Genomic DNA, 20,092 nt, shown 5'->3' with positions numbered 1-20,092 from the left:
ACAATCGTAGTAATGTGAAAAAGGCTCTCATATAGTAGTTAAACATACTTGAACTAGTAACAAAACAAGTTGTTAGTTCACTTGAAAGCATTATAATCTTAGACACCCTTTTAAGAGTGATTTCAGTGTTCTCAGTCATCTGTCAATGATGTTGGTGTAATACTGATGCATCGAGGTAGCATGAAAAAGAACTAAGTTCCAAGAGACACCTGCCTTCTTCCTGTTAATCGGGTGATAATTGAATTTCAGGGTTTAGGTTAAACAGCTCTGTTAGCAAGTTGTACACTTTTGTTTAGGGGAATGTGACTGAGTGTTGTGCTATATGTTCATGAGCATCCGCTCCGGCCAGTAATGTTGACTTGTTTTTAGAGCAAGAAGAAGCCAGGTCCCAACAAGGGGAACTTAATAGAGATGTCATTCACTTCTCCCACAGATGTCGATGAGTGCGCAGAAAACATCAACCTCTGCGAAAACGGGCAGTGCCTCAACGTCCCGGGTGCCTATCGCTGCGAATGTGAGATGGGCTTCACTCCAGCCTCTGACAGCAGGTCCTGCCAAGGTGGGTCCCTCTGACTCCAGCTCATTTCCAAGCTGGATCGGCTACAGCACATGAAACCACAAAAAGGGCTGGAACGGGTTCCACCTGGAAGCAGAATACACAGCACATGCTGCACATATAAAAGTCATTCGTTTAAGCATGGATTATTCTGCCGAATGAATAATGATGAAGGCGGCTTTCATCTCTTATGAAGTTTTCCTGGCCAAGAGCCAGCAGTTGGAAGTTTGGCTCATTCCTTTTTTTGTTTTTTTTCTTTTTAACCATTTCTTTTTTCTTTTTCTTTTTTTTATTACTAAATGAACAACATGTGGAAAAACTATTCAGCTTTTTAAAACTAGGAGATACTATCTCCCCTAGTCACTGCTACGTAATGTGTTTATGAAAACCTCCGTAGCTTGTGTTGGGCATTTATCTTCATGTTTTAGTGTGCTGTCTGTCTGTCTGCAACTGGAAGTCCTCCTCGGAGACTCATCAAGGCCTGCACCTTTTGCCTAAGAGCAGTGTGTCCTTCCTTAAGTGGTGACATCATCCCTCTTTCCTAGAAGTGGGACTTGTGACTACTGTGATAGCTCTCCAAGAAAAAGAATGTGGATTTTCTCTTAGAGACTCAATTCGCTTTGCATATAGTATGGGCCATCACTGTGTTCATGTGGAGTACATGAAATACACATGAGGAAAGGAAAAAGATTAAAAACAATTAATGAACCAGAAGGCTTTAACAAAACTAATGATTCATAGAAAACCTTTAAAAAAAGTAACTCAGGCTAAGTGCTGGGCAAAGATTATAAAATGAAACCAAGATTACTGGCTCTCCCTATGCTGGTGTCTAATCAAATGAACAGAAATAGCAAGTACCAGCATACATGCACATGCACAGCTCACCAGTGTTGACCAGACAAAAACAAAGCCTACAGTCTAGAATGGCTCAGAGTAGAGCCTATATCCATCTCTCTGCCTGAAGTGGTATTGAAGAAAGGAGGTGTGCCTAAAAGGTCGTGGAAGTTTCAATACATATCCACCAATTTTTAGAAACTCAGACCAAGAGAATGAGTAGTAAACCCTGGGGAAGATGATACTAGAAACTGAAATTATTCATGCTTCGAACTGACCTGTTAGACTGAGCTGAATCTAATGCATTTCATATAAGGCCATTGTAAAGTGAACTTCTTTTTTTTCCCCTAGTCCTGGTTTCTTGTAAGCACCATAGCTAATTAATAGAAAATGTGAGTCAGTGTGGTTTTGGGATTACATGATTTATTACTCATTTCAACTTGACATGAGTTGGTGGGAAAAGGAACAAGTCAGCAGTAGCCAGATACTTTAGCCAATGTAAAATTTCAAAAAAATTAATTCTTCGTGCCTAATAATTTCCCCCTTCATAATCCTATTTTTTTTTTATCTGTGGGCTTGGCCCTTCCAGAACTTTGCCCCAGGCCTTTGGTGAGGTGAGGTAGTGTGTGTTCATTGTACTTGGTTCATATATTGGTTTTTCACAGTGTATCATTGCCAGGGAGGGAAACACCTCTTGCCAGGACAAGAGAAAGGCCCACAAGTTGTTCATCCTCAGTGATACCCTGCTCCGCTTAGCTAAATGCCAAATTTTGAGATCCCAAAATGTAATTCCTTGGTTCTGCCTCTTTCTACTTGATGTTGTCTTATCCTTCCCTACAAGATTGGCCTTATCTAGACAGTTTTTCCTATATTCACTAATTGGTTACTTGAGGCCTTCCCATTTGATTATAAGTATGTGCCCCTCTGAATTGACTTTCTGACCAACATTTTCCACTCAGCTTTTGCTTCTCACCACAAATTCTCAGAATTTCTTTATTTTTTAAAGATTTTATTTATTTATTTGACAGAGAGATCACAAGTAGGCAGAGAGGCAGATGGGGTGGGGGAGGAAACAGGCTCCCCACTGAGCAAAGAGCCCAACGTGGGGATCAATCCCAGGACCCCAGGACCATGACCCAAGCCAAAGGCAGAGGCTTTAACCCACTGAGCCACCCAGGTGCCCCAGATTCTCAGAATTTCTTTAGAGCCCAAAAAGTTGCTGTAGTTGGCCATTTCCCAATATTTTCTACCAAAATGGGAGAATACAAAACCCAGAGGAAGCTCCTCAGGGACAGGCTAGGACTCCATCAATGGAGTAAACGTAGATATAGACCATTTGGTGTCATGTACAAAGAGAGAAGAGAGGCCAGGTTCATCAGCAGAAAAGCACACAGCACCCAGGGCAGCTCTTCTAATTTTTGTCCCCACCCCTTCCTCACCTGAGGCTAACCCAAGAGCAGCTTTAATGAAATCCATACCCCAGCCTGTCTTCCAAATAATGCCCAGATAAAGAGGGAGTGGAAATATCTAGACACTCTATCTAAACTACCAGAGTATATAAGAACTCATAAAAGGGCTGACCAAGTAGCATGTCCACAAGTTGAAAGTAAGCAGTGGCAAGCCTGCAGGTGTTTTGTGGAACAGCAGTGAAAACACACACCAAAAGGAAAGAACCAACCCAGAGAAGAAAACCATCCAAGGAGTAGAAGCAAATTTTCCACAGGTACTTTGTGCCATAGATGACCTTAATGTGAGCCTAAATATGAGTGAACAAGATCAAAGAGATTATAAAAACAAGAAAAGACAAAAGGCAGAAGTGGAAATTGCAGAGCTTTGGGAAACAGCAAAATCAGAGACCTACTCAATAGACAAGATAGATAGCAGAGAACAGAAAAGATAGCAGAAAAACATAATGACCAGCATAGAGAATGGACAAAAAGAGGTGGACAAAAAGGTCGGAACAAGAAAGGGGGAAGAGCTTAACACTATGAGAGAAAAGACAAAGACCACAAATGGAGGTATAATCAGTGTCTCTGAAGTGGAGAGCCCAAAATAAATGAACAGAGAAAAGTACTGAACATCCAGACATTTCCCTGAAGTGGAAGAAAGTGCTGAATGTTAGAGAAAAAGGTAAATCCAAGACCAGAGATTTAGCCCTCTTACTTTTGTTCTCTTAAGCCATAGAGAAGAATTCGTAAGGCTCTAGATGGAGAAGGAACATCCCGAACAAAACTGAAACATTCAATACCAGAAGACACGAGAACGAGGCCCACAAAATCCTGAGGACACAGGAGAGGATTTTCTACCTCCACAGTTAGTCAGTTATAAAAACAAAAGGCAGAAATATTGTCATACGTGAAATAATGCACAGAGAAAACACCTGTGCCCTCCTTTCTTGGGTAACAAAAAAACTTAGAAGTGCAGCACAACGATTTGAGAGAGAAATCTAAGAGTTTCAATAAAAGACTAACTGATTCCTTTAAGAATCAACACTAGATGCTTCAGAAATAACATTTAAAAGTGAAGATTACAGAACTAACAAAAAGAAGTTGGAAGCATATGTGAATGCTAATTTTTTAAAAAAGATTTTATGTATTTGACAGAGACAGAGAGAGGGACCACAAGCAGGGAGAGAGGGCATGGGGAGAAGAAGACTCCCCGCTCGATGTGGGGATCCACTCCAGACCCCAGGATCATGACCTGACCCGAAGGCAGAGGCCTAACAACTGAGACACTCAGGCACCCCTAAATGCTAATTTTCTTATCATTCATGGCACAGAAGCCATTAATACCGTCTCAAAATTATATTTGAATTTTAATATAAGGGGGAAAGAGCATCATCTTTTAGTGTTTTTTATCAGCTCTTAACATTAAAAAATATCTCAGAAACTATGGAAATAAATACAAATTGATCTTCTGCATAGAAATTGTTTCAGCTTCACTCTGTGACTGTGGCTAGAGCAGTATTTGGAATGATGTTCATCAATGACAGTTCCTTCTGGGTGGATGGATTTCTGAGCGATCTTCTGCTTTTTCCACCTTATTAGTGTATTATTTTCTTGGTTTTCAATTTGCTATCAACACTTTTCTGTATTGTTTGAATTTCTGAGTATGCATCAATTTAAATAAAACAAGACAGCATTTGGAAATACCTTTACTTGTGTAAGTGTAAGTATACCCAAGTATTACATTATTTAAATGGAAGTTATTTCTAATAAAGTTCATTTAGAAGTAAAATGCATATGAAGAGGGCTGATAGTACAGTTCCATTTTCACTTCTAGATTAGCAGTATTTAATCATAGACTAGTTTAATGAGTCTGATTCATTTGTATAAAGAGAGTAACTGTCTTTATAGCCTCACCACAAAAAAAGACACATTAATACATCAGTTGATTTTTTTTTTTTTTTGCCCCCAACAATTTATTTCTCTTCACATTAGCAGTACAAGCTCACTAATGATAAGCTGGATGGCAGAAAAATGAAATTCCATCAGTTGATCTTTTAAACAACGTTTGGACCACATTTGAAATCTAATATAGTTGGAACTCATTATTCCTTAACTATGATGAATGACCAGCAGAACTTTTCAAAGTTCATTCCTGACTGTCTCTAGACAGCATATTAGCGTGACTGGTCTCATCTGGCCTAAAATGAGATGCCTTCCCTGCCTTCTCAGAGTTTGAGGGCATTTGTGTACAGAAATGTCCATCTTCTTCCTGCAAGTAGAAAAATAGGTTATGACTACAGCTGGACACATACCTATATGCCTTCATTTTCATATGCATGAGGAAGGTAACTTCTCCCTTACTGATTGAATTAAATCTTCATGGAAGAGTTTCATAAGTGGAATTTATGTCTTCAATTCAGTAGAGACATTTTAATGAAATCTGTGAGAACATAGAGCAATGGTTGATCTTATTATATGATATTAGAAAAAAAATACTTCCCTATTTAAAACTAAGTTTATGGTAACAGATTAGACTGCAGAATAAAAAAATTTTTTTAAAAGTTAAATAATATTAATGGTATCTTTAATATTTAAAATATGTTCTATACTTTGTATGTTGTGGATGTTTAGAAGACATCTTTGTACTAAGTTATTAGAATCTTGGAATTTATTTTCATTTTTAGTTTTTCACAGTCTCATTCCATTGACATGTTCATATTTAGTTTTTTTGTTTTTTTATTTTTATGCCTTAGGCAAATTCTTTCTTTTTTAAAGTATAGTATAACCTAAGACAATTAAAATGCTCAGTAAAATAAAATACTTCTTTTAGACCTTTGTTCCATAGATGAACATTAGTTGTTGCCATTTCTGCTGTCTACCTAGTCAAAGAAAAAGAAAATATTTTACTACATAAAAACATCTGGGGAGATAGAAAAATTTATTAATGTGATAAAAATTAAATCAAAATATATTTGTACATAAGAGATTATTATTTCTTTTAATCCTCAGATATTGATGAATGCTCCTTCCAAAATATTTGTGTGTTTGGAACATGTAATAATTTGCCTGGAATGTTTCATTGTATCTGTGATGATGGTTATGAATTGGACAGAACCGGAGGGAACTGCACAGGTATGGCCAGTAAAGGGCTTGATTGTGTTCTTACTAGTTGAGGTGAATATTTTGTGCTAAGTATAAAAATTCCTCAAATTTCTGCTCAACCCTCTGCTTAGCCTGCTTTATACTTCACATTATGTATATTTTTGGAAAAAAAATTGTATTCTGACACACTTTTAACTATGGGATTGATACATTTTATGTAATACATCTAACATGAAACTAGGAAACTTTCTTTTTATAAATGTGTGCATGTGTATGTAGATAAATACATGTATCATTTAAGCAGATGATGACATTTTTTTCTTCTTCAGCATCCCAACATCTAATTATTATTTATTAAAGAAGTTAAAGGATACTGTCCTGAATACCATGTGGTTGATCTGTAGAACCTGTTGTAGATCTGTCCAAGGATTTGATCTCTGTTTAACTGTGCTGAGGCCTGCCCAGAGATCTTTAATAACTTACAAAGATTCTACCAAATTTGTGGAGATAGCAGTGTGCAGAGAAAAAGTAAAGATGTTGATGTGGACATTTCAAATGCTTTTCCTAGATATTGATGAGTGTGCAGATCCCATAAACTGTGTGAATGGCCTATGTGTCAACACTCCTGGTCGCTATGAGTGTAACTGCCCCCCGGATTTCCAGCTGAACCCCACTGGTGTGGGATGTGTTGGTAAGTGAAATAAAACTATATAGAGTTAAATATTCACACTTTCATGGTAATGCACTCTGATGAGTATTTGCTGTAATTAATTTGAAAACAAAATAGTCTTTTCCCCTAACAGACTCCAGATTACCAATATGTGTGGTTACTTGTGTCTTGTTTATCTTCCAAGACAAAGAGAGGAGTCGGAAAAGGAGTGACAGTCTAGATAGCAAAGTGGCTCTCAACCCAAGCTTCACAGTAAAATCCCATTTGGAAATGCCAAAATCTACTGATGCCTACTTCACATCCAGAAATTGAGTCATTGGTGCCTCAGTATTACTTTAAAACTTTGTTGGAGCAAAGGCTATGAACAGGCAGCTGATAAAAGAGAGTACTGCAAAGCAAACAAAAACAATGAGTAAATGTCCAAAGTCTTTAGTAATAAGAATAAATCAAAACAGCTGTATAACTTTCACTTTATGCCTAACACACTGACAAAACTTTGGCAACCTGGTTGGTGTAAAGTATTGGTAGGAACATGGATCTCAAGGAGCGCTCTCTTCTCCTGGTAGAAGTAAAGATCAGGGTAGCTTTGCAGAGAAGATTCTTGGAGAACAGTACCCAGATTAACTGTCAGCATATCATCAGTTTAGGTTTTGAGTTTCTTTGTAGAGCAGTTCTGTCTTTCTTGGTGTGGTTTGATATTTAATGGCCTTATTTTTTCTCAGAGGTCTTCCAAAGAATGGAGGCTCATTCTATCTTAAAAGTACCATAATGGCCCGTTAGACCCTCCTCTGAGTCTAAGATGCAATATGAGATGTTGATGATCTTGTTTTCCCTTTGTCCTAAAATTTTTTGCCATTTTATTATTTTAGGTTTTATTTCATTATTACTCACCAGTTAGGCCCAATGATGCTAAAAACAAAGATGAAAATAATAAAGTGGAAAATCGTGCCATCACCTAGAAGGATTGATATAATAGTGAAAAAAAATGCCACCATTTCATAATCTTCAGTTTTCTTACTGTGTTGCTCCGGGGGTGGCATCATCTTCCAAGAAGGTATAAAAGAACATTGGGGTCACTATATTTGGAATCTTCTTTAGGCACCTATTGAACACAATTGAGAGTTCAGAAGTTTTCACTTTCTGGCCATGGGCAAAGAAAAGAAAATAGGGCGTGAAAAACATTTCCCAGTTGTCAGGTAGATCGGGAGATGGATCGGGAGATTAATGCAGCATAGACTCCAGTCTAGATTCTAACGATGGTGGAATTAATCATAGAAGCCAAATGCCAGGCTGCAAGTTTTCAGAGACCAACATCCTAGATGAGATTTTTCAAATTCAAGAATCAAAGAGTGAGTGAATAGTAGACCATCTCTAGACACAGGAAATATGATTCTCATCTCTTAGTAGGAAGAACCTCAACATGCAGTATTTAACAAGTACTTGAGTCATCCCTCCTAATCTTTTATACCCCAAATTTAATTGACACAGGTAAAAGGTACAGGTATTTAGACAAAGGTTATTAAAAGAAAATATGTCATGTAGAAAGATCACTGAGATGACTATCCTAACTGGTGTTGATAAATCCAAAAGTGATTTTTTTTTAAATTTATGGAGCAAAGAAAACAACTGTCCTCTCATCACCAAAGTGAGGAGCTGTCACAGTTTTTAAAAATGTCTTCAGACATTGTGTTTTAATGATGCAAGAAAAGTAATGCTAAGCTGGAAGCTATTATAGATGTGTTTGAAATGTGTAATCAGTTTTACAAAGTGGATATGTTTTAGGTTCATGCATGGCAGCCAAAGGGCAGGTATTGTGTTTATAGGACCATCTCAGTCATGTATCTCTCCAAAACCAAGAAAATCTGTAACAAAAATTTGAATTAGAGATGATTAAGTTGTTACTAGAATTTTGTTTCACTGTGCTTTTTTTTCCTGTGAATTATTTTCTAAGTTATTATAAAAAATTGAAAACTTCCTTTTGATGCAGATGATAAATGCCAATGACTATATTTCCTGATATGGGGGGCTAAAAAATATGGATACTGTGAACCAGCAGTTTCTCCGCTGGCTCTAGGTGGCAAGGAAAGAAACTGACAGACCCATTCACAGACATGGGTAAAGACATTGACTGCTACAGTACTGGTGGTAGCATGGACTTCAAAACCATTTCTGGAGAGTAGATAGATTGAAAAAGAATGACAATTGGCCACCCTATAGAGCTGACAGATTGCATATAATAAAAACGGAATGAGACCTATGACAAAATACCATTTATGGAAATTTAAAATGTGCTCTTGAAACCAGAATGCTCATTTTACAAGAACACAGAAGTAAAGTTATTATTAAACACGTTCAGATGGTTGGTTAGAGGACGAGGAGAAGTAAGAGAGCGGAGGAAGGGCAGGAGGAAGCATGAATGCATGCAAACCTAGTAAGAGCAGGAAGAAAGAAAGAAAGAAAGAAAGAAAGAAAAAGAGAAAGAGAAAGAGAAAGGAAAAGAAAAGAGGGAGGGGAAGGAAAGGAAAGGAAGGAAGGAAGGAAGGAAGAAAGAAAAAGAAAAGAGAGAGAGAGAAAGGAAGGAAGGAAGAAATTAAAGGCTTTCCAAGTGATTCTCATGAACAATCAGGCATGAAAGCTACATTGTAGGCCATACTGAGTACTTGAGATTATACTCTTGACTGAGAAGGTAAACTGTTGGAAGTACTTCTGAAGGGTTACTGTGGGTATGGGGTGGCGGGGGGGGGCTGTCAGCTGTCATCAGCTCAAGGACTGAAGTCAAGAGTTGAGTTAGGAAACCATTGCAGTGGTCCAGGAGAGAGGTGGCAGTGGTTTGGTTCAGACTGTGGTGATGGGGGCAGTGGTGAGAGGTCCCATTTCAGATACGGAAGTGACTGACCTTATTACTAGATTGAATACGGGATGACAGTAAGGAATCAAAGACTGACTCCAAGGTTTAGGGCCTGAGCAACTGAAAAAAACGGAGCTGTATTTATTGAAAATGCCAAAGACCCAAGAGAGGAGTGGAGTATGTTTTATATGAGGAGGAAGGAGGATCAAGAGTTTGATTTTAGATGAGTTAACTTTAAAGCAACTATTGGATATCTAAGGGGAGAAATCAAACAGGCAGCTGGCAGAACGGCCTAGGGTTCTGGGAAGAGATGAAAAACAGAAATGTTAATTTGAGAGTTCTGAGCAAAAACATAGGATTTGAAGTTATGGAACTAATGATCTAGATGATAATTATGGATCGAAAGCTGGGAAAGAATGAAATTCTTTGATGTCTTAAGTATCCTCTCTAAAGTTGTTACTGACTGCGTTGCCCAAAACTCTCAAAGGTCTCTGTGCAAACTGAACTGAAATCAGATAATGGGGCGGGAAGGAAGGAGATAGGGTTATTGCTATTTCTTTGATAGGATGTACAACTTTAAGCTGACTTCTCTGAGATTTTATTTCCATTTTGATAAACTCATGATACCAACTGATTATGACAAAAATTTCTTTCATTCCTATTAGTGAAGATCCAGAAGTTCCCCAAATGAGCAGTTTCTCATCATCTTGTTTAGTCTGTGATCTGTATTGATCTCTAAATATAGGAAAGTCCCATTTTTACTCATTCCTACAACACAATCTTGAAAAGATTTAAAGCAAGAGATTGTTTTGTGTGAGAGGTGAAGATGAACATTTCACATTCATGTGTAGAATCAGAACTTCATCCTTTGCATTGCCTCTCCCCAAAAAGGCATTCTTACTAAGATTTAAGCTCCTGTGTTGCTCTGCAGACAACCGAGTGGGCAATTGCTACCTGAAGTTCGGGCCTCGAGGAGACGGGAGTCTGTCCTGCAACACCGAGATTGGGGTTGGCGTGAGCCGCTCCTCCTGCTGCTGCTCCCTGGGGAAGGCCTGGGGGAACCCCTGCGAGACGTGTCCCCCTGTCAATAGCAGTGAGTAGGGCTCCACATAGGAGCCAGGGAACAAAGTGGCTGCTAAAGACTCACTCGTTTTCTTCTTGTGCTGGGGGAGGGGGCAACGGTGAGGGGGAAGAGTGTGACCTTGGGCTGCTTTCAGGGATGATGCTGGAACCAGCAAAGAGGGTTTGATAAAAAAGGAATTGGAAATGCTCTCTTTTTAATGTTTTTCATGATATGATAAAAAGAAAAAAACCATTGTTAACCCCATTCCAGTGTGAATGGTGGCATTGTCAGTCCTCCTTGGGATCACAAAGATCATTCCTGGTTCTTCTCAGGGATTGTTGTAGTTAGGGTTCCTACACGTGTTGTACTCCTCAAGTCTGTTGACTGTGTCTGTAGCTGAAACATGTGTTCTTAGATAGACACCCATGAAACTTGGGAATGGTTGAGTCAGTTTATTAACTAGCCAAATAAGTTGTGTATTAAACTTTCTGTTTTAGAAGCTTTTTTCTTTAGCCAAAAACACATGGTTTTTGTTATTCTATTGTATGTGTAACTTGTGAAGTAGTGACTTTACTTCAAGTAAACTGTAATAAAGACTTAAATGTATTTGAAAGGGCACTAGAGAATGGAGTTTACTCCTCTTAGAGTGTGTTTTGAGTCTGGCAACTGCAAAATGCTTCTTCATTGTCTCAGCCCCTTGAACACTGGTGTCAAATCTTTTCTCTCCCACTGTTTTGTAGCTGAGTATTACACCCTGTGTCCCGGAGGTGAGGGCTTCAGACCCAACCCCATCACAATCATCTTAGAAGGTGAGTGCACCTCTAATTGTCATCCAGATTTAAACAATATAAAGAGAAAAGCTGGCATAAAAGTTAGTGTGGGGCAATCTAAATAAGATTATTTTCCAAAATGACAGTGGGACAGCTGGTTACCAGGTTTCCGAAGAACCACTGGTAACTGGGAAAGATAGGACCCATGACAGTGATTGGATGTCTGATTGCTCTGCAGAGAAACTCTTGTCCCCAGCTTGCTTTAACCAGTCTTCTTGGGTTTCAGCAAATTTGGATGACAAAGCAAATTATCCATGGTCAGAAGAAACATAAGGCATGGAAGTCTCTGCAGGTCATACAGCATCACACATGGGAGGGCTCTAACAGAAACCTTGATGGTGGTACTTGCTGTGAGTGAGCTGTCTGTCCTTCCGCAGATATCGACGAATGCCAGGAGTTACCAGGTCTCTGCCAGGGTGGAAACTGCATCAACACTTTTGGAAGCTTCCAGTGCGAGTGCCCGCAAGGCTACTACCTCAGCGAGGAGACCCGCATCTGTGAAGGTGAGCTGCATGGACACCTTCAAGTTGTTAGCACTCTTTAGAACACAGTTACTGTTAGCCTCGTTCATAACTTTTATCTTGTCCTAGCCTTGCTGCTCAGTTGGACAGTGAGAGATAAATTAATTTACAGATTAGACACTATAATTTACTGCAATTTTTCTCTGAGTGCATGGATTGATTATAAATGGGGAAAGCTGGAGTCATGTGAAAACATCAGTATCAAATAAGCTATTAGATCAAATATGGATAAGAGTTCTATTTTACATACAGAAAGTAGGTAAACTAGAATGCAACTACTAAGTTACTACTTTTCAGTAATTTTTAAATGTCAGGAGGCATCGTATGAAGACGTTCAAAGATGATGCTGATGCCTTTCTTGCTTCTATCCCCTCACTTCTCTGTCTCCTGCTAGACAGGGAACTTCTTGACGCAAGGTCCACATCTTAGTCATCTTTCTAGCTGCAGGTTCTAACTTACAGAAGACTCTTGGGGTTTATTTATGGAAGGAATGAATAAGTTTTTCTAAAAATGAACATTAAACGTGCAAATATAATTTTTTCCATTATAACCTTTCCTTTAGAACACATTAGATAAATGTTTCTAGAAGAAATGTGGTTTTGTAAGGAGAATAAGCATCAGCTGCACTCCTAGAATCCCTGAATGGCTGCTAACTTGAAGGGAGCTATGCAGAGTAAGACTTGCCTCAGAATCAGACCTGTAACTACAGGGAACAAACTAATGGTTGCCAGAGAGGGTTAGCATGATGGGTGAAGGGGAGAGGGAGGTACACAGCATAAGGAGTATGATCACTGATATTGAAATAGTGATGGAACAGGACAGACAGTAACTTTGTCGTGAGCACGGCATAACATAAGAACTTGTCCAATCACTGAGTTGTACAGCCGAAATTAATGTGATGATGTATGTCAGCTCTCAAATTTATAAAAAAGATAAAGGCTTTCCTAACTGCCTTCAGCTTAAAGTTAGCATTAAACTTTAGTTTAAATGACAGAAGAGGACAGCAAGCATTATAACACTTCCATTTGAAGAATGTGAAATTTCAATTAAAAAAATAGGAGTGCCTGTAGACCCAGAGTGATCAGTGCCTAGTCACAGAGGTGGGCACTCTGTGTAAGGGTGTTGGGCTGGGGGCGGCAGGAATATGGGTGCCTTTTGTATTATTTTTGCCACTTCAGAAAAAATTTCTTCTGATCACCTCGATTTTTGAATATTGGCTTTTTTTTTTCTTTTAAAAAAAGACATACTTCGTGTCAGGTCAATGCATATTTTGGGGTCTTTTCTGTAGAACTGCTTTAAATTCTAAATTTTTTTAAAGTATGGCTTTAAAAAGCCATATGTTTTGTTTAGTAGCTTAAATGCTGTAAATTCATGATACAATAGCTGTATGACTTAATGTGTCTCCTTGCCTATTGTAGATATCGACGAGTGTTTCGCACACCCTGGCGTGTGCGGGCCCGGGACGTGCTACAACACACTGGGGAATTACACCTGCATCTGTCCACCTGAGTACATGCAGGTCAACGGAGGCCACAATTGCATGGGTATGTGAGGCCTTGGACAGGGGTGAGGTGACATGCTCACTCATTCAGGACTCAGTAGGATTGTTCAGAAAATTTGGCAATTTAAGAATTTATGAATGATGAAGTATTCCACAGGCTTATAAAATTGTGGCTCTGCATCATTCATTTGGGCTTGAGATCTGTATTTCCATGATCCAAAGCCCGATTCTGAGACACAAAATGTCATCCAGTGTGACACTTACCTATTTCTAAATAATTTGTTTTCCATTCATGTCAGGGGAATATTATTTTACAAACAGAACATTTAAAATTTAATAATTGTATTACTTTAAAAATTAAATCAGTGCCTTTGAGTAGAGAAACGAGTATCTGTTCATTTTGTTTGCCAAGAAAATTATAAATGGAAATCGCTTATCTGAAAATGGGAGAGATCGAAGTTAATCTATGAATGATTTATGTTCAACTTAAAGGAATATTTTAAGTTGCCTCCAGATGGCTAAAAAGTACTTCGGAGTTATTAATCAAGAAAGCTTGGTGTCTCCAGGTACATGGATTTCATGAGTAGCTGCTTCCTGCTCTGACTGGTGGGCTTGTTTTTCTGTTACATAGACATGCGAAAAAGCTTTTGCTACCGAAGCTATAACGGAACCACTTGTGAGAACGAACTGCCTTTTAATGTGACAAAGAGGATGTGCTGCTGCACGTACAATGTGGGCAAAGCCTGGAACAAACCGTGCGAGCCGTGCCCGACCCCAGGAACAGGTAAGCGCACAGCCGAGCTGCTTCTGCAGGCCCAGCTGGTGACACGTGTGTGTGACAGCTGAGTCCAAGCCACTGTGTGCTAAAACCAGACATGTTCGGTTCTGAGAATACACAAGGGCATCAAAGGTCATAGGATGCCATGTCCCAAGTGGCCCTTTTTGGGGTTCAAATACAAATTTCTGAGGTATCTTTTGAGGAGGCATCTAGATCCTGAAAATAAGCCCCACTGCTTAAGAGTGAATGTGTAGAGCATCGGTCCCTTTAAGTTCATTATTTTATAGTGTTCTGGTGAATTATTCAGTTACTCATCGGGCAGGTACTTACTGAGCAACTGTCATGTGTCACTGTGGTCAACTTGGAAGGTGTCTTATTTTGATTTAAAACCTGTGGTAATTTCAAGTCTATCAAATTCACTAGGTATTGTTTCGTTTCCATCTTGAAAAATCCCCCCAAAAACGGATTTGAAGAGCAGACCTCACATGAAAGCAGCCTCTAGCCAACATGTTTTCTTTTTTTTCTTTTTTCTAAAGATTTTTATTTATTTATTTGACAGACAGAGATCACAAGTAAGTAGAGAGGCAGGCAGAGAAAGAGGAAGAGAAGCAGGCTCCCTGCTGAGCAGAGAGCCCAATGCGGGTCTCAATCCCAGGACCCTGGAGATCATGACGTGAGCTGAAGGCAGAGGCCTAACCCACTGAGCCACCCAGGTGCTCCAACCAACATGTTTTCTTATACATATGTTTTCCCCCAAACTTACCTGAAATTTTTAGGCAGAAAATAAAACTGGTCTTTACATGGTAAAATTTTTCTCACAAACTAGAAGATAATAAATTGCTATGAGAGCAAAAAGAAAATGAATGCCTTAAAATTGTTGCTTATTCGGGTTCATTTATGATGTAGACAGTTACTTTCAATATTTGTAGACCCTAAGCACTGCACCAGTCAGACAAACAAGAAACAATGATTATGCGTTTGTTGCCGAACATTGCTTAGGGAACACATATTCAAATGTGTTGCTATAATTAATGCAATAATGAAATGAAAATAAGGAGAAACAGGAAAAGTGACATAGGAATCCTTTCTTGGGGACTCTGATTCAGTGGATAAATGGATTTTCTAAACTAACTTGCCGTAGTTGTACTCCGAAAAAAACAAATGGAAATGTTTTTATGATTCTGTAATTTAAAAACTCCCATCAGTTAGAAATTGAAGATCACTGGGTTGGGGAATTAAATATCACTTTTTGGTTTTTTATTGTTGTTGTTTTTATTTATTGATTTCGGGGGGGGAGCGGAGAGAGCGCACAGTGGGGAGGCAGAGGGAGAGGGAGAGGAGACTCCGCCCTGAACAGGGAGCACGATGTGGAGCTTGATACCTTGAACCCAAGATCATGACATGAGCCAAAATCGAGAGTTGGACACTTACCTGACTGAGCCACCCAAGAGCCCCTAAATATCACTTTTTGTAAGAAGTAAAGGCCTTAGGCGTAAGAGGACATGTCTGCATTTATATTCAAGTTCTTCCACTTATTATCTGACCTCATGTAGATGATTCCTCCTTTCTGAAACTGATTCCTCATATACAGAATAGATGATAAATTAGAAATGAGAGTAACTAATTCATATGGCTCTATAGTAAATGAGAGGACGCATATAAGTTACAATTTATGCATCACCAGACTCTTACAAACTACTGAATCGAGCATCTGTCATGTGTCTCTGTGTATGTTGTGAGTGCTGAGTTGAGCTTTGGTAGATGCAGCACACAGAGCCCCTCCCTGATAGCATGTCACATATGGTCTGCTCTCCCTGCTTTACCTAACAGTGTTGTCAGGAGTTTTACTCATGTGTGTTGCCGTGGGCATCAGAAGCGATCTGCTTCTTAAAAAATGAGAATTCTCTTAAACTTCTATTAGCTTGGTGAATTATATGATAGGAGTAACTGTTTTAGTCTATTTTATGCTATGGTGCATTATTTCTGATGCGTCAAATTTCACATTCCAACAAAATAGACATTTATGTTTAAAAAGATGAGATGATGGGGTGCCTGGGTGGCTCAGTGGATTAAGCCGCTGCCTTCGGCTCAGGTCATGATCTCAGTGTCCTGGGATCAAGCCCTGCATTGGGCTCTCTGCTCAGTGGGGAGCCTGCTTCCCCTTCTCTCTCTGCCTAACTCTCTGCCTACTTGTGATCTCTGTCAAATAAATAAATAAAATCTTTAAAAAAAAAGATGAGATGATATGCCTGGGTGGCTCAGTTGGTTAAGCCACTGCCTTTGGCTGAGGTCATGGTCCTGGTCCCAGAGTCCTGGAATTGAGTCCCATGTCAGGCTCCTTGCTCAGCAGGAAGCCTGCTTCTCTCTCTCTCTGCCTCTGCCTGCCACTCTGCCTGCTTGTGCGTTCACTCTCGCTCTCGCTCTCTCTCTCTCTGACAAATAAATAAATCTTAAAAAAAAAGAGAGAGAGACAAAATTAGTGTCTCATTCATTATTCATTGTTCATCTGTTTCAGACTAAGACAACTATTTTTGGATGCCTGTGCTTTTGTGCAATTTGTAATCCCTTTTTTTTTTTTAAAGATTTTATTTATTTATTTGACAGAGATCACAAGTAGGCAGAGAGGCAAGCAGAGAGAGAGGGGAAGCAGGCCCCTCTGCTGAGCAGAGAGCCCGATGTGGGGCTTGATCCCAGGACCCTGGGTTCATGACCTGAGCTGAAGGCAGAGGCTTTAACCCACTGAGCCACCCCGATGCAACCTGTAATTCCTTTTTAAATTTGTACTTTAACCTGGTTTTTTGATGTATATAAATTAGATCATTATTAAAGATCTGCATATCCACAGAACAAAAGAATTTAAATGCCTACAGTAAATATTTTGAATCTTGTAATATTCACTTCTAACATCAGAGCATTAAAAAGTTACTGAGGGTAATAATGGTAAAGAATGACTAGAATCTGCTTCTGGCAGAAGCTGGTAATACCGAGTAAATATAATTGAGATTAAAATATCGTTATGAGTAATATAAAATATATTTGTCAGTACAAGTATGTAAAATGTTATTTGAAAGGAGTTTGAGAATTTTAAGAGTGTATTTGCTTTATCTTTTAAAGCTGACTTTAAAACCATATGTGGAAATATCCCTGGATTCACCTTTGACATTCACACCGGAAAAGCTGTTGGTAAATTTTCCAGATTATTTTTGTTTTAATATATATAGGTAGCATTTTGTAAAAGTTTCTCTGGTGTTTTTAAAGCTTAAAGTGCCATAAAATACAATAATTTGGAGTCTGATCTAGTACAGTTAGACAGGAAGGAACTAACACATTTATAGCCTCTACCGTGTTAATAAGGGTATTACTCTGTCAACATAGTTTGGTGATTGGGTTATAATAGTTGTAGGACTGTCTCAAGATTTCATACATATCAAGCTAACACCTGAGTTTTTCTTCTCATGAATATTGTATTACATGACTCTAAATTATCCATTTTATTGTACCCTTTAGTTGCTCTTTTTATAACTATATACTTACATTTTTGGTGTATTTTTGCAGGATCCCTTCCTACTGATCTACTTAGGAATTTGCAGAATTATCAATTATACAAATCATTTTCTTCTGAATGTTGTTCAATTTCTTTCTATTGTTCATTGTACTTTTTTCCCTCAAAGATAAAGTAAGCAATATAATTTAGGAAAACTTAGCTTTCTTCATTAGATGAATAGCAGCAATTATTAGGGGATTCTGAAACATAACTTGAAGAGGAAGCTTGATTCCCTAAGAAGTTTATTTGGTACATTGACACTAAAAATCACTTGGTGTTAGTTGATCGGCTACAACACTATTCAAAGGAAAGTATTCTATCTTGTGGCCTGTATGCTTTTGAAAACCAAAAAATCATTCATGGCACTCTGGAATTTATTTTTGTGATGCTGAGTGAGTGTTCTCATTCCAGCATACATGTAGCACTGTCCAAGGTTTTTAATGGTAAATATGTTAAGCAGAACTGCATATATGTGACTGAATCTGTTCACTTTCAGACATTGATGAGTGTAAAGAGATCCCGGGTATTTGTGCAAACGGCGTGTGCATCAACCAGATTGGCAGTTTCCGTTGTGAATGCCCCACGGGGTTCAGTTACAATGACCTGCTCTTGGTCTGCGAAGGTAATCCGAATGACACATGACCCCCAGCCAGATGAGTTCAGTGGACACAAATGGGTTTTAGATGGTCTCCTGATTTGTACAGGGTCTTCTGAGGTACTGAGCAGTATTGAGGAGTGGGTCACCACACGGGTGAAGTGAAGTGAAGATGATACTCAAGCAATAAGGAGGTCCTCACCTTGGCCTTGTTACTCTTGCAGACATTGACGAGTGCAGCAACGGTGACAATCTGTGTCAGCGGCATGCAGACTGCCTCAACAGCCCGGGCAGTTACCGCTGTGAGTGTGCAGCTGGCTTCAAGCTCTCCCCCAATGGAGCCTGCGTAGGTGAGAGGCCACGCCCCACACCCTCCCCAGCCCTCCTCCAAGCAGCTGGCCATGGTTTCCTCTTGTAACCTATTCTCAGAGAGAATTTTGACAAGATTTTCTAAATAAATCCTTTCGTTCCTATTGAATCTATTTCGCCATATATTTTAGATTAATTTGTGAGGAAAAAAATCCCTTCAGTGGATTTTCCTAGGATTAGACCTAAAATAAAATAGTATCTTTGAGATACTAATCAGCATAGAAAAATGGCCCAATTTTTTTTTGTTTTGTTTTTGTTTAAAGTCGTGGATATTTTCAGGCCTCACTTCTTTTGATTCAGCTGTTGTTACGGTTCATTTTCAGCCTGTCTGTAATAGTTAATAGTGGGTTCTAGAAACAGGCCTGTGAAAATATGAAGGAATCTTAATAAAAATCAGACATGTGTAACATGTGTTTTATTTTTGTTTTAGATCGCAACGAATGTTTAGAAATTCCTAATGTTTGCAGTCATGGCCTATGTGTTGACTTGCAAGGAAGTTACCAGTGCATCTGCCACAACGGCTTTAAGGTGTCCCAGGACCAGACTATGTGCATGGGTAAGAAGGAGGACATTAGTTCAGGAGGGCAGTGAATTGAGACTCCCAAGAGCTTACAGGTTGGCCACTTGCTGTGAGTAACTCCCATGCCTCTTGTCAGAAACAGTCTCACAACAAGTTAGCTCTATTAAACGGCTTATGCCTTTATTCAATGGAAAATTTGTGAGCAGGGACACACCACAGTATGTTCTTTGGTTCACTGTTCACAACCTTTTTGCTCAGATGCCTTCACACGCTTCTCAAGCACTCTGGGACACTCAGGGTTCTGTGGAAATCACCACAGTCACCAGCTATCCTTTACCCTTCTCTGTTCCTGCTCAGAAAACATTTCCAGCTGCAAGAATATAAGGGAGTAAGAGTAGTAAGAGCAACAGTATTGAAATACTGTCACACACATATGTACGTTTATATGCTTTTCCACCAAATCACTGAATACATGGGACTTACTGGCTGCTTTTGTGTTTTAACTCTTAAAAGCATGTTTAGAAGCAAATGTAACAGAACTCTAAAATGTTCCAGTAGCTTGTGTAATGGTTAGCTGAGCAGTAATAGTGTTCAGTAAGTACTTGCTGAGCCGACACATGAGGAGATTTGAAAGGTGGATGGGCTGGCCACCTTGCAGCCCAATCTGGGAACTCAGCGTAAATCCTTCAATCTGATGTCAACAACAGGCTGTATCTCAGGCAAAAGAGTTCTCCATGCACTGCACTTGAAAGAGGAAAATTAAATTTAAAACTTGGCTATTTATAATTAGCACCTTCTCGGTTTAGAAAAAGCTGAACTCGTGCATCTGCTATTTTGAAGTTGAAGATATTACCTGTATGAATGGTAAATCAGATTTCAGTACTACAGGACTAGGTTTCCTTTATGACCCATC

General features: G+C 39.1%; 1 protein-coding gene across 1 annotated transcript in view; it reads left to right on the top strand.

The window, feature by feature from the left end:
• FBN2 (fibrillin 2) overlaps positions 1 to 20,092 on the top strand; it is a 250,558-nt gene that overhangs the window by 190,485 nt on the left and 39,981 nt on the right. Inside the window, exons 33-44 of the mRNA XM_059417490.1 lie at positions 434 to 559; positions 5,848 to 5,970; positions 6,509 to 6,631; positions 10,390 to 10,551; positions 11,262 to 11,330; positions 11,729 to 11,854; positions 13,291 to 13,416; positions 14,005 to 14,157; positions 17,266 to 17,334; positions 18,192 to 18,317; positions 18,515 to 18,640; positions 19,090 to 19,215. Of these exons, the coding sequence (XP_059273473.1) occupies positions 434 to 559; positions 5,848 to 5,970; positions 6,509 to 6,631; positions 10,390 to 10,551; positions 11,262 to 11,330; positions 11,729 to 11,854; positions 13,291 to 13,416; positions 14,005 to 14,157; positions 17,266 to 17,334; positions 18,192 to 18,317; positions 18,515 to 18,640; positions 19,090 to 19,215 (1,455 nt within the window). The remainder of the gene's footprint in view (positions 1 to 433; positions 560 to 5,847; positions 5,971 to 6,508; positions 6,632 to 10,389; positions 10,552 to 11,261; positions 11,331 to 11,728; positions 11,855 to 13,290; positions 13,417 to 14,004; positions 14,158 to 17,265; positions 17,335 to 18,191; positions 18,318 to 18,514; positions 18,641 to 19,089; positions 19,216 to 20,092) is intronic.

This window comes from Mustela nigripes, chromosome 12 (assembly GCF_022355385.1).
Source record: "Mustela nigripes isolate SB6536 chromosome 12, MUSNIG.SB6536, whole genome shotgun sequence".
NCBI classification, from domain to species: Eukaryota; Metazoa; Chordata; class Mammalia; order Carnivora; family Mustelidae; genus Mustela; species Mustela nigripes.
This window is presented reverse-complemented; position numbering and strand designations above follow the sequence as displayed.